Source organism: Macaca nemestrina, chromosome 1 (assembly GCF_043159975.1).
Source record: "Macaca nemestrina isolate mMacNem1 chromosome 1, mMacNem.hap1, whole genome shotgun sequence".
NCBI lineage: Eukaryota > Metazoa > Chordata > Mammalia > Primates > Cercopithecidae > Macaca > Macaca nemestrina.
The window spans coordinates 30,789,484-30,807,827 of record NC_092125.1 but is presented as its reverse complement, the minus strand read 5'-3'; the positions used below and the strand labels follow the sequence as shown (position 1 = coordinate 30,807,827).

General features: G+C 38.9%; 1 protein-coding gene across 5 annotated transcripts in view; it reads right to left on the bottom strand.

Annotated features, from left to right (window-relative positions):
- Nucleotides 1–18,344, bottom strand: part of LOC105484432 (uncharacterized) — a 334,675-nt gene that overhangs the window by 113,450 nt on the left and 202,881 nt on the right. For 2 of the 5 annotated variants that reach the window (XM_071075702.1, XM_071075713.1), the window contains exon 9: nt 17,306–17,349. In XM_071075702.1, the coding sequence (XP_070931803.1) occupies nt 17,306–17,349 (44 nt within the window). Of the gene's footprint in view, nt 1–55; nt 112–3,760; nt 3,892–17,305; nt 17,350–18,344 lie in introns of all 5 variants that reach the window. The other 3 variants (XM_071075682.1, XM_071075681.1, XM_071075691.1) reach the window with 3 other exon arrangements.

Below are 18,344 nucleotides of genomic sequence, written 5' to 3'. Positions count from 1 at the left end.
GAAGGAATACTCAAGACTGGTTAATTTATAAAGAAAAGAGGTTTAATTGACTCACAGTTCTGCATGGCTGAGGAAGCCTCAGGAAACTGACAATCACCGTAGACAGCGCCTCTTCACAGGGCAGCAGGAGAGAGAATGAGTGCCGAGCGAAGTGGGGAAAAGCCGCTTATGAAATCATGTCTCATGAGAACTTACTATCATGGAAACAGCATGGGGGAACTACTCCCATGATGTAATCACCTCCCACAAGGTCCCTCCCCAAACACGTGGAGATTACAATTCAAGATAAGATTTGGGTGGGGACACAGAACCAGACCGTATCAAAGATCATAAAAATAGGATGGCATTATTTAAATCTGCTCCCACCTGCTTCAATAAAAGACACCACAAAAGATTTTGCTTTTTCACAAAACTCATTCTAAAGGCTTTCAGCTATGTCTTCAAAATAATGAGCAACATTACACCTGATTAGACTTCCATTCATAAATGGCCATTCTTGATTAGTATCCATCATCTCTGCTGCAACACTGACACACTGTTATGGTCTGAAAGTTTGTATCCCCCCACATTCTTATGTTGACATTCTAACCTTCAATATGGTGCTTTTAGGAGGTGAAATCTTTGGGAGGTAATAAGGGTTAAATGAGGTCATGAAGGTGGGGCCTTCATGATAAAATTAATGACCTTATAAAGAGGAGGAGAAACAGGACCTCTCTCTGCTCTCTCCTGAGGGCACCGTGAGAAGATAGCAGTCTATAATCTGGAAGAGGGCCTTCCCCAGAACCTGACCATGCTGGCACCCTCTCTCAGACTTCTAGCCTACGGAATTTTAAGAAATAAATTTCTGTTTTTTTAAGCCACCTGGTCCATGGGCATTTTGTTTTATATAGCAGCCTGAACTGAATAATACAAACACTTTTACAACATTGCATCTGTAAACACTTTTGGTTCTAGGAAAATTTTTCTTAATATATGCATGCGTTTTACAATAGCCTGTCATTTAGTCATAAAGTAAGCCTTGTTTACATGTTATGCCCTTTGTAGTTGACTAAGTTTTTATCCCACATAATCCCCATATTCACATTGCTGTCTTCAGGTTGCATTCTGTTGTCTCAGGCACACATTTTTTGCGCATTAATTATATAAACATTTTTTACTATGTAAAAATAGTATGAAGTTTTCTTTTGTTTGGTCTTTACCCTAACCAAGGCTTATATTACCAAAAAACAATTAATACAAAGATTTATAGGGAAGTTGAATTTGGGAGGGGCCAATATTCTCATCTCATCTCCTCTCATCTTACCTCATCTCATCTCAATGGCATTTTAGGCTAGTGAGCAACTCTGCAAGAAGGTTAAGACTTCAGTCTTCTTATGGTTTACCGTATTACTTTTATTTTTTCAGGGTGTGCATACAACAAATGAATCATACTAGTGATTCTACTGTATCTTTTTCTCCAAAGATGCTCTCCTGCTACTAACAGAACACTAAGTTTTATACCTGAAGTGATGTTTGAAGCACGTCAGTTAATGAATTAAAATACCACAACAGGCCAAGTATTGTCAGCTAGTTTGGGGTTTAAGATAAACCAGATGTGAAGGTGCTAATGTTAACTTACCAGTCTTTTAATAGCAACTAATTCAAACAAATTGCTCTTCACACGTTGTGGGCAACTAAACCTGTGCCACCAGCTTTCAGCTTGCAAGTGACTGGAGATCTTTGCTTTGTGAGAAGAGCGCTTTCCTTTTAGCTTTATTCCCCAGCTATTTAATTCACTCCCATACTCTTCTAGCCATTCCCAGCCATATTGAGGTGCCAGAAATATTGCTTCTGGCAAACTTCACAGCAGTCTTTTTTTCCTCCCTGCATGCAATAAGCACAAGCTCAGCTCACTGAGTAAGACGCTGTGCCAAGCTCCAGGCACTCAGGATATGAAGAATACACTTCACTGATGAAACCCTGGTTACATTCAGGGGTGACATGATGGGCCCTGGTCCACCAGAAGTGCTTGATGGTGCAAAGACGGATGTGTCATCTTCATGGCCTCAGTCACACAGGAGGTGAGGGGCACTGCAGCTTATCAGGCCCTAGCTGAGCATGAGGCTGAGGCCACATTGCCACTGCTCATGCTCCTTCCTCAAAATGTGCTCACCCTGTCCCTTGTTTGATTTTTTCATGTCTTCCCATCACTCTTATGCAAAAGCCAAGCTTCTAGCAGGGCATGTGAGCTCCACTCCTCAACCAACCTGGCTGTTGATTCTACTCTAATGTCTCTTCTCTTCTCATTTGTCACCTCGGGAGCCGGCTGAGTGTTCATTTCCCTGACTTTTGTTCTTTCTTTCTTTCTTTCTTTCTTTCTTTCTTTCTTTCTTTCTTTCTTTCTTTCTTTCTTTCTTTCTTTCTTTCTTTCTTTCTTTCTTTCTTTCTCTCTCTCTCTTCCTTTCTTTCTTTCTTTCTTTCTTTCTTTCTTTCTTTCTTTCTTTCTTTCTTTCTTTCTTTCTTTCTTTCTTTCTTTCTTTCTTTCTTTTTTTTGAGACAGGGTCTCACTCTGTCGCCTAGGCTGGAGTGCAGTGCCTTACTGCAGACTGCAGCCTCGAATTCCTGGTCTCAAGCAATCCTCCCACCTCATCCTCCTGAGTAACTGGGGCCGCAGGCATGCACCACCACACTCAGCTAATTTTTTTGTAGAGACAGGGTTTCACCATGTTGCCCAGTCTGGTATAGAGCTCCTGAGCTCAAGCAATCCACCCACCTTGGCCTCCCAAAGTGCTGGGATTACAGGTGTGAACCACCACCTCAGGGCTTGATTTTTCATTGTTCTATCATACACTGTGAAATCCTGGAGTCTGGGAATGCTAGTTTTTGTCCTTTCATCTCTAGCACAGCAATCCCAGATAAATTAGACATCTTAAATATAGGCAAATGATGAATGCTAATAGCTTCCAGAAAATTTCAACCCGTCATTTAATAAATATTTAGTGAGTGTCCATTAAATGCAAAGCTCTCTTTCGTGCATGACACAAAGATAAATGAGATGCATAGTTTACATTCCAGGAACTTCAAGTCTAGTAGCAATGTGCAAGCACACAGACCTCCAAAAGAAAACCAGTGACATGGGAGCTATCTGGACTCTGCACAGTTGACCTACACAGTATTACAAATTTAAGTTTGTTGCAAAAATAGGGTTATTTGTATAGAAAACCCGAGTTTTCATTTTCTCTTGAAAAACTAAAGAAATTTGGCATGACTGCTTTGCATTGTCTCATCGCAATACTGGGCTAAAGCTGAGAGGTAACCTCCCCTTATATGGGGCAGTTAGACAGACGACTGCTAGTTCTCGAGCAGTCATTACTAGTCAGCGTCTTACTCCAGCCATTTTACCCCTTAACTATCTTGCTGGCCCTTCCAAACCAAGCCTTTATGAAAATATATGTTGGTCATAAGAGTGAGAAATGAATAATCATAAGTGAAAGGTTCTGATTTAAAGGCTTAAAGTTATATATTATACAATGAAACTTGTCTTCAGGGGTAAAGAGTAATTAATAATTTTTTGCATGTAACTAATTTTTGCTGTGGTTTTGTGGAAAGCAGCTTAAATTTAAGCTTCAGGAATTCTTATGTCACCACAAATTACCAGCAAACCAAAAAGATTTCAACCACAATTATAGTCTAAGTCTTTCTCTGGCTGAAATCTTAGAAAAACATTTATTCAAAGTGTTCTATTAAAATTCTTTAAATAAAAGCAAGGAAATTAACCTACTTCTCTTTTTGTTTTCCTTCTTTCCTTCCTTCTTTCCTTCCTTCTTTCCTTCCTTCCTTCCTTCCTTCCTTCCTTCCTTCCTTCCTTCCTTCCTTCCTTCCTTCCTTCCTTCCTTCCTTCCTTCTTTAATCCTTGACATGAAAAGAGAAAGAAACTTTCTTACTGTAGTGGATGCTGTTGGTACCCTGCTGAGGTTCCCTTCACTGAGTGGACCCAACCATCCCCCAACAGCCTTGAGTGTCACTGCTAACGGTCCACAGCTTCCCCTTCTTCAGAGAGCTGCCCTCCCAGAGAAGCCACTTCCCTGAAGGCAGCCAACAACCCATGACTTACTGACAGGGCTTATGTAATACCGGCCTCCTCGTCTCCAAGTAAGACTAACCTTGTGGTATAATTCATGCTCCAGAATTCCTTGCAGGCCACAGGCTGAAGGTAGCTCCAGCTGAGGCCATATCCTTATTTTCTACCCCTATCCTACCCCACTTCCCTCCCTTTCTTTTTCCTGAGAGCACTTCCCCAATAAATTGCCTTCACAAAAATCCCTGTCTCAGGCTCTGCCTCAAGAGAAGCTGACCTAAGACATCTATCACCTGAGTAGATCCATCTGGTTCCCACTCTAAGGACTCCATAAGTTTAAATACTTCACTGCCAAGTTGAGGGAGGCAGGAAAATTTACCACCTCTGTGCCTGGGCCCTATTCAAGGACACCTCCTGGCTTGTGCCCCTGCCATCAGAAATTTATTCTGCTGTAGAATTACCAGATACACCCCTCAGATCAAGATAGAACTGCCCCATTCAGGTCAAGAAGATATATATTGCTACTGTACTCCCACTAAATATACATTTTCCCATAGGTTTCTAGCAGAAATAATCTAAAAAATTTGATTCTCACTTTTGAATCAAATAAGGAAAACAGACAGAACAAGACAAAGAGGGAAGGATTCTCATGAAAATGGACCAAAGTAATCAGAAACGTTTGTAATCATTAATTAAATAAATTTCCACTTCATGCAGAACGTCAGCAATCTCATGTGTAGCCTATGATTAAGAGCCTAGTTAAAAATTATTTGTTGACATGTATTTTTCCTGATGACTAAAAGTTGGTTGTCACTTTACCATACTGAATGGTGAGAAACTTTCTTCAGTTGGGACTCTTAAGCAGTGGCTTGCAATGGTGTTGCAATATACTAGAATGTTTTCAGTTATCAGAAATGGGGGCAAGTTGCCATAAGTTTTCAAAGATTCCATGTTTAGACAATATTCATTTTAGTTGCTTTCATTTCAAAACCTAAATTTTTAAAAATAACACATGTAAAAATTCAGAGCACTGCAAAAAAACAAAATAACAATAATAAGAGTAATGACACCTTCCAAGTTGAGAATTTCCATCTTGAGAACTAGATCCTTAAACCACCACCAAAAAATAAAATAAAAGGTTTTATAGTTGTGAGACACCAATCAACAGTAGGTAAGATAAACAGGGAAGAATAGAACAATGTTTCAAGAGACAGAGAGTTTGTCATTTCCTAGAGCATGCTATTTACTGAATGGATCCTCTCCTAAATTAAGAGCCCTTGGAACTTCAGTGTACTGTCAGAAATATGAGTTTCGATGGGGCACCATGGGAATTCTATACAGCCTCCTTGGAGGGTGTCTATTATCACTTGGCTGAGGGAGTACATATTGGGGGACATATAGGACAGCAGAGAAAGAAACTGTAGTCGATTTTACATAAATGCTCTCATTTGCACCTAACAGTGACCTAATTAGTGGTGGGCATTAAGACTAGTCTATGGATTCAAAAACTGAAGTTGAGAGGTTAAGTGACTTGTTGCTTCCACCATTTCATAGGCAAAGTCTTGACAACAAAGTGGTAGGGTAGACTAACAGTGGAACCTTAGCCTGACCTTATTCTCTACCTCTACCGATTGGAGTAAAGAGAATGCCTATCCAAAGGGATCCATTTGGAAGCATGTTGGTAGTAAAACCAGAGATCCTTTTAATTTAGGTCAAGAAATTTTCTTTATAAATAAGAGGCAATACACTATAGCAATAAGAACATAGCTATGGGGGTCAGGTAAGTTGATTTAAGAATTCAGGTCTCCAAAGATTTAGCTGTGGAGCATTACCAGAGCTGCCTTAACATATCTGAGCCTCAGTCCTTAAGGGATAACAGTAGTACCTGCTTCATAGGATGATTGTTGGGATTAAGATAATGCATATACATCTAGGCCAGGCATGGTAGCTCACGCCTATAATCCCAGCACTTTGGGAGGCTGAGGTGGGTGGATCATCTGAGGTCTCAGGAGTTCAAGACCATCCTGGCCAACATGGCAAAACCCTGTCTCTACTAAAAATACAAAAATCAGCCAGGTGTGGTGGTGCGTGCCTGTAGTTCCAGATACTTGGGGGCTGAGGCAGGAGAATCACTTGAATCAGGGAGGTGGAAGTTGCAGTGAGCCACGATCGCACCACTGTACTCCAGCCTGGATGATAGAGTAAGACTCTGTCTCAAAAAACAAATTAAATAAATACATAAATCTAGAGCAGTGTATAGAAAATAGTAAACATTCATCGATGATAGGGAAAACTGTTAACATGACCTATCTGGCATTTTCCTTCATTCAGGTCTCTTTTGTCATGTTGGTTTATCACTAATATAATTTCTTTGTCTGTCTCCACTTATTTTATTATTTATTCATTTTATCGATAAATAAAATTGTATATATTTATGGTATACAACATGTTTTCAAATATGTGTACATTATGGAATGGCTAAATCAATATAACTAGCATATGTACTGCCCAACATACTTATAAGGCACTTGCAGTGAGAACACTTAAAATATACTCTTCTAACAGTTTTCAAATGTGCAATATATTGTTATTAACTATAGCCACCATATTGTACAATAGATCTCTTGAACTTACTTCTCCAGTCTAACTGAAATTTTGTATTTTTTGATCAATATCTCTTCAGCCCCTCCCTGTCCACTCTGGTAACCACTGTTCTACTTAGATTCCCATTTTCTCGTAAAGTAATAGCTTCTCATTCTTAAATTTGTTTTATGTATTGTTACCAAGTATTAGATAGAAGGTAGCCAGATGTTCCTCAAGTCAGAACACATATCACAAAGAGTGGAGACCTCTTTTACAGTTTGCCTCCACAACAACCACCTCTAAAACATATATTTGGGACTTTCTATTTTGTAGGGTTAGGTACTCAATTTTACCTGGACCTGAGACATCTGGTCATTCAACAATTCTGCCTGCAGTGATGGTCCCTCACTGGGCACAACTCACTAAATTGAAAGGACAATGGCTACTGTTGCCACTAGGAGGCCTGATGATGGCAGGAACAGGGAAAGGATCCAGATGATAGAATTCAAATAGTAGGGATCCCTTTGGCTTGAGAAAGATCATTTTCTCCTCTTATTCTCCCTGAAAATACAGCTCCAGATACAGCACAGTAAAATTCTTAAGGAAGTGAATTCTATGCGATGGTTAATTTTATGTGTCAACTTGATGAGGTCATGGGATGCCTAGATATTTGGTCAAACATTATTTTGGGTGTGTGTGTGAGGGTGTTTTTTGATGAAATTAATCTTTGAATTGATAGACCGAGTGAAGAGGATTGCCTTCCCTGAAGTGGGTGGACCTCAGCCAATCAGTTGAAGGTCTTCTAGAATAAGAAGACTGACCTTCCTGTGAGTAGAGGGGAATTCCACTTGCTTGACTGCTGTGAACTGCTATGAACTTGGTCTTTTCCAGCCTTTGGGCCTGAAACTCGGACTGAAACATTATCTCTCTTGGGTCTCCAGATTGCCACCTGAACATCTTGAGACTTCACATACTCCGTAATTGCATATTCCTTATCTCTCTTACAACTTCTCTCTTTCTACACATGTACATGTGCACATGCGTGCACGTGCATGCACACACACACATATGCATGCACGGGCGTGCACACACACACATTGTTCTGTTTCTCTGGATAGCTTTAACATACTCTCTCAAAACTTAACCTACTTTTAAATCTGTTAATTTTTAGTAAGAATATCTGAGAAATAAAATATCCATTCTTAAGAACTAGAATTGTTTTTTGAAAAGAGAATAAAGCATACAAGGAGGAAATACTTTCTTGCCAGTCTGTGATGTGTGTGTGTGCACATGCGTGTGTATGTGTGAAGGATTTGGTTTCTAAGGAATAGAGAAAGATAATAATGAGGAGTATCAACAGCAGATCTGTAAGTTATTTTATGGTGTTTTATGATATTTCACATACTATTCGGATGCTGCTTTAATTTTTCAAGATTCTAGCTCGAAGAAGTATGAAAATGTGATTCCTGTTGAATGCAATCCAAGAGAAATAGATTCTGGCAGTATAGGGGCAGCAACTTGATGAAGAATTCCTTTGGTTATATGAAGAAAACAATAGAGTTGCCACATCATCAAGCAATTCTGCTCTTAGTATATACTCAAGAGAAATGAAATCATATATTCACTAAAAATGTGTACCCACTCACAGCAGTATTACCCAGAATAGCCAAAAAGTGGAAACATCCCAAGTGTCCATCAGCTGGTTAGTGGATAAATAAAGATGTTGTATATCTATACAGTGGAATATAACGTAGTCTCAGAAAAGGAATGAAGTACTAACACAGGTTGCAACATGAATGATCCTTGAAAACATTATGCTTAGTGAAAGCAACCAGTCACAAAAGCACATGTATTTATACAGCAGTTCCATGATACTATTTATACAGCATTTTCGTAATAGGCAAATCATGGAGACAGGAAGTAGATTAGTGGTTGCTAGGGGTTGGAAGGGAGAATAGGAAATGGATTATTCAAATACAGATTTCTTTTGAGAGTGATGAAAATATTCTGGAATTAGATAGTGATATCTGCACAGTTACGTGAATATACCGAAAACTGTTTAATTGTACATTTTAAAATAGTGATTTTTATGGTATGTGAATCTCATTTAAAAAATCAAGAGCAGTGTAAATTATCCATTCTTTCCATGATAGAGCAGTAAAAATGATGAATGCATATGTTGGCCAGTGGCATGCATGCAATTTGAAGTTTCATAGCATGGTAATTTGTGGCTTACAGAATATTCACATTCTTTAGGACCTTAAAATTATTGATCCTAATGTGCTCCTCTTCTAATTCCTTCTCATCCACACTTTTATCCCCTACCATACATACAAGTCATTTCTAGTGTAAATTTTAGCTGTACATTTCCATGTTATAGACATTACAATTTTCAACATGGTCAGTGACTAAGCCCAGAAGAGGATGTTATCCAAGGCAATGTTTTCCAAAGTGGATCAAAATTACTGAGGAAGGGAGTCTTTTGAAAAACCAGATTCCAGGGCTATGCATAGAAGCAAGGAATTTGCCTTGATAACGAGCATCACAGGAGGTGGATACATAGGCACACCCACATTTGGAAATCTGCTTCTAGAAATTGAGCAAGACTTATTTAATGCGGGTTCTTTGCCTGTTCACTCAGTGATGACAATTATGGTTAAATAAACTTTCCTAGACCTCTGAATTTATCATTGACTCTGTCTCCTTTGTAACTCTGCTCTCCTCCTCCAAGATGACTGGCCATCTGGATGCTCTAGTGTCAGGGGAAGTACACAAAACAGTCTTTCCCATTCCATGTGAAAAGACTGACATTCTCTGCACTTAAGGGCAAAGATTCTTGCATCAAATTTACCGAATAAGGCACAGACTCCCTTCAGGACCCTGTGTCTCATTGTTCCTTCTATATTTGGAAGACTAAACTAAGAGAGTTCTGATAATAGACCAAGGGATATACCATTTATGATGTTATTATTAATACAAATGGGTTAAATAAGAGGAAAAATAATTTCTTATCTGTGTCCCTCACAGGCAAACAGGAAATCCTTCTGATAGTTATCTGGTCAGCATGCCTTAGCATGGCTGTGACTCATCTTCCATTCCCTGGTGTATTTCTAATGTGTACCCATAGCCTGAGTCCATGGGGGCAGCCAGGTTTTTACAATCCCTCTTCTAGCCCTACCCTCAACCTCCCAGGCAGTCTGAGATCTGACAAGGACAAGTTAAAAAATGCAAATGTTCCAAATCAGTGACTGGAAAAAATGATATCACAGGGAAAACAAAAATCCAATGCATAGGCCAAGCCTGCTATCTCTATTCCAACAAGGTAAGAACCAATCTCAAAAATAGGCCTCTAAATGAAACTGATTTTTTTTCTTAAGCAACCTACATCAAGACCAAAACCTAATTAATGACTTCTTAAATTCGACTTTTTAAAATGTATAAATCCCTCCAAACATTTAAAAATATCTTACTTTTTAAGCCACTATCTAGGAGCCACCTCTGCTCTGGCTGTCCAGTTTCACCTGAGTTTCTTTTCCTGGCTGTGTTTTTCTGTTCTTAGGCTAGTGATGAATACCAACAGTATCCCTGAGAAGTTCACCTTTGTCCTTTCCCCTCAGCCCACTGTGTGCCATACTGGGAATTGAAGAACTAGCCTCAGGGTAAAGAAAGGTAGTTACTGCAATCAAAATGAAGCAGAATGTAGAGCATTGGGAGCACAAGAACAATGAGTTTGTGTTTTAATGGCATTAAACATTCTGGTTTCGAATGGTTTTAAACATTCTGATGCCCAGGCCTCATCCCTGGTCAATAGATCAAAATCTCTGGGTATGGGAAACAAGAATTGATATTTTCAAAAATTCCTCAGATGGTTCCAATGAACAGCCAAGATTGAGAACTTGTCTCAGCTTTGTGGAAAGAGATCAGTGGAAAGAGAAAGAAGTTCCTAACATCTAGAAATCAATATCACATGAGACTTGATTCCATGGGATTATCCCAGAACCCCACGTTCCTAGACCTGATACCATCTTCAAGCAGAAGGTGGAATTGCCTTTCCCTATATTCCAACTTTTCAGCTGTAATTCCTCCTTTTGACATGTACCCCATTTAAGATGCCTTTGATGTTTAAGTTAACTTGGTTTTATATTTAGTAAGCATTGTACAAGTATAGCAAGCAGGAGTGTACTTTAATCATGACTGCCCATTTCTCACTGTCACTCCATTTCTGTAGATCAGTGACTTTCAAAGCATAGTTCTCAGACCCGTGACAATATCAGCACCTTGGAATATGTGGAAATGTAGATTCTTGGGCCTCACCTCACAAAACTCTGGGATGGAGTCCAGCAATCTGTGTTTTTTAAGTCTTTCAGGTCATTCTAATACATGCTAAAGCTTGAGAGCCCCTGCTCTGGTGTCCACGAGATAGCAGTTTATGCTTTCTATTGTGAAGCTCGAAGCCAACCAGATAGTACAGAACCTCTAGGAGAAAGGCAGAGGATCTAGAGCTGATGTTGGGGCAAAACACAGAAGCCACCTTTAGGCTAAACAACTGTAGCAATATTGGCAGCATAAGCAGCAGAGTGCAGAAGGGCTTGAGTCTCCTTTTGCTGGGTTTCCCACTAACCTCTTTTGTCTCCTCTGTGTCCCTGGATTTTCTTCCAGTTGATCAGCACTTGGGAGTATACACACTCCTATTTGAACATTACTCCTTCAACAGACAGTGGCTCTCTTTCTCATCTTCCAAAACATGAGCTGTACACAGAGTTTGTAATTTTTGGGAGCCAAATAAAAAGAGCACAGTTCACAGAAAGAACAAGGAGCTTAGCTTGAGTCCTAGACACTTTTAATTCATCAAAATATATGTATTTATTCTATGAGTTCAGTATGATGGTAGATGTTGTTAACAATTGACCTAACGTGTTCATGAGGGTATTTTGGTTTATTTTGTTTTCATGTGTTGGTGTTCAACAATAGTCTACTATTGCATCTCCTGGGTTTCACTTACCTTCTTCCTTCCAATCCACTTGCTAACAGAAGCCAAAAGGTTGTTTTGTTTTGTTTTGTTTTTTAAGAAAATTCCTTCCCACCACTTCCTTCCTTAGAAATATCCAATGACTTTAAATTGCACTTGAAATAAAAGATAAATGAATTTCTAAAACTTACAAGAGTCTTCATAATCTGGTCCCTACGCGCGTTCCTACTTCCTCAGCTACCACGTTCCCCTTTCATATTCACTAGGCTTTGGTCACCACGGCCTTGATGCTCCTCAACAAATCAGTCTTCTTCTTCTTACTCTAGGGCCTTTGCATTTGCTGTTCTCTTGGACTGGAGGGATCCTTCCACTATTTTCACATGCCCGGCCCACTTTACTCATTCACGTCTCAAGTCAAATATTCTCTTCTCTAGGAAACATGAGCACCTACTCTATATTAGCCAATCCCTGCATGATTGCTATATGCTCCCTTTTATAGTTAAATAAAGCTCCCTTTTACAGTTATAACCAGCTAAATAAAATCATCTATTATCTATCTATCTATCTATCTACCTATCTATCATCTATCTATCTATCTAATAACTCATCTTTCTGTGTGTTGTTTGTTTAGTACTTTTTTTGTCTGTCTCCCCTCACTTGAATCTAAGCTCCATGAAAACAGAGACCTTTTCTGTCTTTTTCACACCTGTACTCCCAGGTATAATAGGATAATAAATATTTTCTGAATAAATATGTGAACAAATGCACATGTGTTACAGAGTAGTTTGAAGAATAGTCTTACATAAAGTCATTTTTTTAAAATAAATCAATTATTTATAAGACTCTAGGAAGATAAACGTGATTTATTATACAGTATCATGTTGCAAAATCTGAATTATTTAGGGGAAAGTAAGCATAAAATCTAGGAATATTTTCAATATGGAATATTGGAGCTCAGAGGAGTATTTAAAAGGTATTTGTTTATTTACTTACTTATTTTTGTACATGAATTAGTTCTTTAGTGGTGATTTCTGAGATTTTGGTGCACCCATCATCCAAGCATTGTACACTGTACCCAATGTGTAGTCTTTTATTCCTCATCCCCTCCCACCCTTTCCCCTGAGTCCCCAAAGTTCACTGTATTATCCTCATGCCTTTGCATCCTCATAGCTTAGCTCCCACTTATGAGTGAGAACATACAATGTTTGGTTTTCCATTCTGAGTTACTTCACTTAGAATAATGGTCTCCAGTTCCCTCCAGGTTGCTGTCATTGCCGTTATTTCATTCCTTTTTACAGCTGATTAGTATTCTTCAGTGTGTGTGTGTGTGTGTGTGTGTGTGTGTGTGTGTGTGTGTGTACACCACATTTTCTTTATCTACTTGTTAATTGATGGACATTTGGGCTAGTTGTGTATTTTTGCAATTGCGAATTGCACTGGTATAAACATGTGCGTGCAAGTACCTTTTTTGTATGATTTCTTTTCCTCTGGGTAGATACCCAGGAGTGGGACTTCTGGATCAAGTGATAGATCTACTTTTTGTTCCTTAAGGCATCTCCACTGTTTTCCATAGTGATTGTACTCGTCTGTAGTACCACCAACAGTGTAAAAGTATTCCCTTTTCACTTATGTGATTATATCCTTTCCTCAGGGCAAGAATGTTCTGTAACCATCAAACAGATTAATGTCTTTTATTTTAGTAAAACTATAAGTCTCTTCCTTTTGCCCACAGGGAAGTCTTTGGGGCCTGGAAAATAGCATGACAATTTGCATTCAGACCACTGTCTCCAAAAATGTCATCACAGAAAGCTATCTTGCAAACCATAGTCATATTTTCTAATGAGTAAGTGCAACTCGACAAGCAGTCGACTTGTTTGCCTCATAAGGTGGATATATCTTTAAAGTAAAGGAGGAAAACAAAGGGAATTTCCAACTGCAATTTTCATTTTAAAAATCTGTGCCAGAGTTAAGTGGTTTGAAAGAAAAGATAACAATTAGAGAGGTAGAAGAATTGTGTAAATCACCTAGCCCAAACTTCTGCCCCCTGTGAAAACCCCACCCTCTGTAACTTCTATAACAACTTTTTCTTGATCATTTCCAGTCTACTACCTCATAAGACAGCCCATTCCACATTTGATAATTTTGAATTATTAGATCACTCTTTCCTATAGTGGGTTTAAATTGGCCTCTTTAAAGCTTCCCCTTTACCTCTGCCCTATTAGAGCAACCTAGAGTGAGTTTACTCCCTTTCCCACACAACTTTCCTTCAAACATGGAATCACATCATTTTTTCCTTTTTCTCTTTTGAGGCCAAGCTTTCTCATTGCCTTTATTTGTTTCTTCTTTGATTTGTTTCCAAGCTTGTAATCATTCTGATTCCTTTACTCTGTACGTGCTCCAACTTATCAGTGTTTCTCTTAAAACCTAAACTCCAGGCTGGGTGCAGTGGCTCATGCCTGTAATCCCAGCACTTTGGGAGGCTGAGGCAGGTGGATCACCTGCGGTCAGGAGTTTGAGACCAGCCTGATGAATAGGGTGAAACCTCATCTCTACTAAACATACAAAAATTAGCCGGGCATGGTGGCATGTGCCTGTAGTCCCAGCTACTCAGGAGGCTAAGACAGGGGAATTCCTTGAACCCAGGAGGCGGAAGTTGCAGTGAGCCGAGATTGCGCCACACTCCAGTCTGGGCAACAGAGCGAGACTCCATTTCAAAAACAACAACAACAACAACAACAAAAAACAAACAAAATAAAACAAAACCCTAAACCCCAGAAATAAACACAACAGTAAAAAGGTAGCTCAGCTGTTCATGGTATGGTACATCTAATATTCCCTTTATTTTAGTACTGTTCCCAGGCTAAGACTAAGTGTTTTGAAAAGCTTTATCACAGCTGACTCATATTTGGAAGGTATACACTAAGAATGTCTCTCACTTTAGGGATGTCTCAAATCCTCTGCCAGATTTTATCTGGGAGTAAATGATGACAAAGGGACACTTACTACTGTTCAATTCAGGATTCCCCAAGTTTTTAAGGTTTTCAGTATAGTTAGCAATAAAGGCAAGAATTCATTCTGTCTAGGTGGACTTTCCAGGTGAATTAAAGGATTTACTTTCATATGTAAGCTTTAGTAAGTCTCTGACTTTCTTCGATAGTTCTTTATCAACAGACTGTTTTCCAAAGGTTCTGGCTCTCAGAGAGAGGTGTCCAGAAACAAATGGCTCCAAACTGAGAGCCGCTTCTCAAGCTTCTTGCTGGTTTTCAATTACAATCTCAGATGCTAACTCACAAGTCTCTATAGTTTGGATGCTAATGATTTGGCTTTTCTTTTCTGTTTTTTCTTTCCTTCTAACAACATCCACGTTTCAAAGCACAACACAACATGACGCTGCAAACCTCAGAACTATAGTTCCAGATGGCCAAATGTTTTTTTCTGCCAAGACTTTGGGAATTCCCTCCTTCTCTTGTTCTGACAAGCACTGACTTTCTGACCTCTGAGGCATCAACTAAGGTTTATGTTTATTAATATTAATCCAAAAAGCATTAGATAATCTAATCAATCTAGGTCCTTCCTGCCTTACTTTGAATTTGCCATTGGCAAGAAACGTTGGAAATAATGTGAAACTAAAGCTGAAACATTTCTGACTTAGGTATGTACTGTGAATATCACACTGTATGATCTAAGGCATTTATAGCTCTGATCGCTTCTGCACGTCTTTAGCAAGGTACTGTTCATCCACAGAGACAGTAAACAATACACGTGTCCAGCGAATGAAGTGACTTGTATTACAGGCCTCCCCCTTGGCCTTCCATACATGCCTAGATTCATAGGATGCCCAACATCTATCACTGACCACACGGACCAATTCTCTACTTTTCCCACCAAATTCCTGAAGGGGCCGGCAGAGAGTCATCAAGATAAGGTCAGATCCCCTATTCTCTTGGAAGTTGGTCATCCCTGCCTCTGAGTCTCAATTGTCCCTTCTTGGGATCATAATGTCTTTGGTCATTGCAATTTTTCATTGTCTACAGACATTGCTGCAGGATCCCACTCAGACATATGTTCTATAGCATTATTTACCAGTCCCTCCAAAACATCCCCATCTATGTTATGCCCCTTACTCTCAGAACTTCAAAATACATGTAGAAAACTAAGGTAAGAAATATAATTATGTTCAGGTAGGAATAACGGTGGTAGCTTGTTAACATAGAGGTTGAAAGTGCCAGGTTTTAGAGCCAAACTGCCTAGGTTTGAAGCCCAGCTCTACCACCCACTAGCTAATCCATAGGCAAGCTATTTAATTTTCTGTGCTTCAGTTTTCTCATCTGTAAAATAAAGCTAATAATATCCACTTTATAGTGTTATTAGTAGAATAAAATTTATGTAAATTTCCTTAAAAAGTATCTGGCATATAATACCTACTCAGTAAGCACTAGGTATTACTTCCTCCAATCAGTACTACCAATTAAACATTTTAAAGGCTTCATTTAGATGAGTAATGGTAAGAATTTCAGGAATCGCTGCTTTGGAAGTAATTTAGAATCCAGAAAAGTATTCTGATGCTTTTTCAAGCCACATTACTTAGGTACTTAGCTATCACTTAGGAATAAAGGCAACTAAGAAAACCAAAAATACTATGATTTCCATGCATAGAAGCTAGGGCACTGAAGCAGTGGTGTTCAAAGTGCTGTACATATCTTGATGGTGTGAGAAGACTTTCTGAGGGATACACACACATAGATGTCTGTAAGGGACTGAATTTTCAGATATTCAGTTTCCACAAAGTGTCTGAGATGTGTGAGATGAAGCATAGGCGTTTCCCCCCACTTACTCCTCACAAGAACTTTTCTTCCGCTTTACAAAAGACAGAAGCCCTCCACACCTATCTGAAAGTTGATTTGGTTCATTTCTCCAGAGTGTAAAAACCCCAGTGGGTGACAAACAAAGGAACATTTTAAAATATTGATGTTAATGTTGAGAAAGCAAAAGACACTAGTAAGTGGAGATTTGTTGCAAATCAAGTGGTTTCTAGCTCTTCGATTAAGAAAAAACTGAAGGAGGATCTAATCAATTTTTCAGTTGACAGATCATTCAATAAGATTTCCATTACTCAATTCCCAGTGTGTTTGCTGACATTTAACAAAGAAGCAGGGAGATTGAGTGACATTTTTTATAATATTCCATTTCCACTCCAATCTACTTAGTCGTGTGAATAAAATGTCTCACTGCTTTTTATGTATGAAAATAAAAAGTAAGAATAATATTGATGCTGAACCTTGCTTCATTCTAGTAATGAGATACTCGTGATAGATACCTGAAATAATTTGAATAAAGAAAAACAGTCCTATTAACTTTTTTTAAGTTTGAAATTTTATCCAATTACAGGCATACCTCATTTTATTGCACTCTACTTTGCTGCCCTTCCCAGATAATGTGTGTGTGTGTGTGTTTTTTTTTTACCAGTTGAAGGTTTGTGGTGACTCTGTGTCAAACATGTCTGTTAGCACCATTATCCCAACAGTATGTACTCGCTGTATGTCTCCATGTCACATTTTGGTAATTCTCATAATATCAAGCTTTTTCATTATTATTATATCTGTTATGGTGATATGTCATCAGTGATCTTTAATATTACTACTGTAACTGTTTGGGGGCACCACAAACGTTGTGTGTGTTCTGACTGCTCCACTGACCTGTTATTCCTCTGTCTTTCGTTCTTCTTGGGCCTCTCTAGTCCCTGAAACACAAAATATTGAAATTAGGTCAATTAATAACCCTACAGTGGCCTTTACATGTTCAAGGGAAAGGAAGTCTCATGTTTCACATTAAGTGGAAAGCTAGTTATGATTAAGCTTAGTGAGAAAGGCATGTTGAAAGCCAAGATAGACTGAAGGCTAGGCGAAAGAGCCAAGTTGCAAATGCAAAGAAGAAAGTCCTTAAAGGAAATTAGAGTGCTACTTCAGTGAACACATGATTGATAAGAAAGCAAAAGAACCTTATTGCTGATATGGATAAAGTTTTAGTGGTCTGGATAGATCAAACCAGCCACAACATTCCCTTAAGCCATCCAGAGCAATGTCCTAACTGTCTTCAATTCCATGAAGACTGAGAGAGATGAGGAAGCAGCAGAAGAAAACTCTGAACCTAGCAGAGGTTGGTTCATGAGGTTTAAGAAAATAAGCTGTCACTGTCACATAAAATGCAAAGTAAAGCAGTAAACACTGATATAGAAGCTGCAGCAAGTCATATCAAAGATCTAGCTAAGATCACTGATAAAGGTGGCTTCATCAACAAACAGATTTTCAATGTAGTTGAAACAGCCTTCTATCGCAACATGGTGCCATCTAGGACTTTCTTAGCTAGAAAGTAGTCAATGCCTGGCTTCAAAGCTTCAAAGGACAGGCTGTTTCTCTTGTTAGGGGCTAATGCAGCTGATGACTTTAAGTTGAAGCCAATGTTCACTTTCCATTCTGAATATTCTAAGGCCCTTAAGAATTATGTGAAATTCACTCTGCCTGTGCTCTAGAAATAAAACAAAGCCTCAATGATAGCGCATTTGTTTATAACATAGTTTAACAAATATTTTAAGCCCACTCTTGAGGCATGCTGCTCAGAAATAAAAAGTATTTCAAAATATTACTGCTCATTAACAACGCACCTGGCCACTCAAGAGCTCTAATGAAGATGTACAAGCAGATTAATGTTGTTTTCATGACTGCTAACACAAACCCA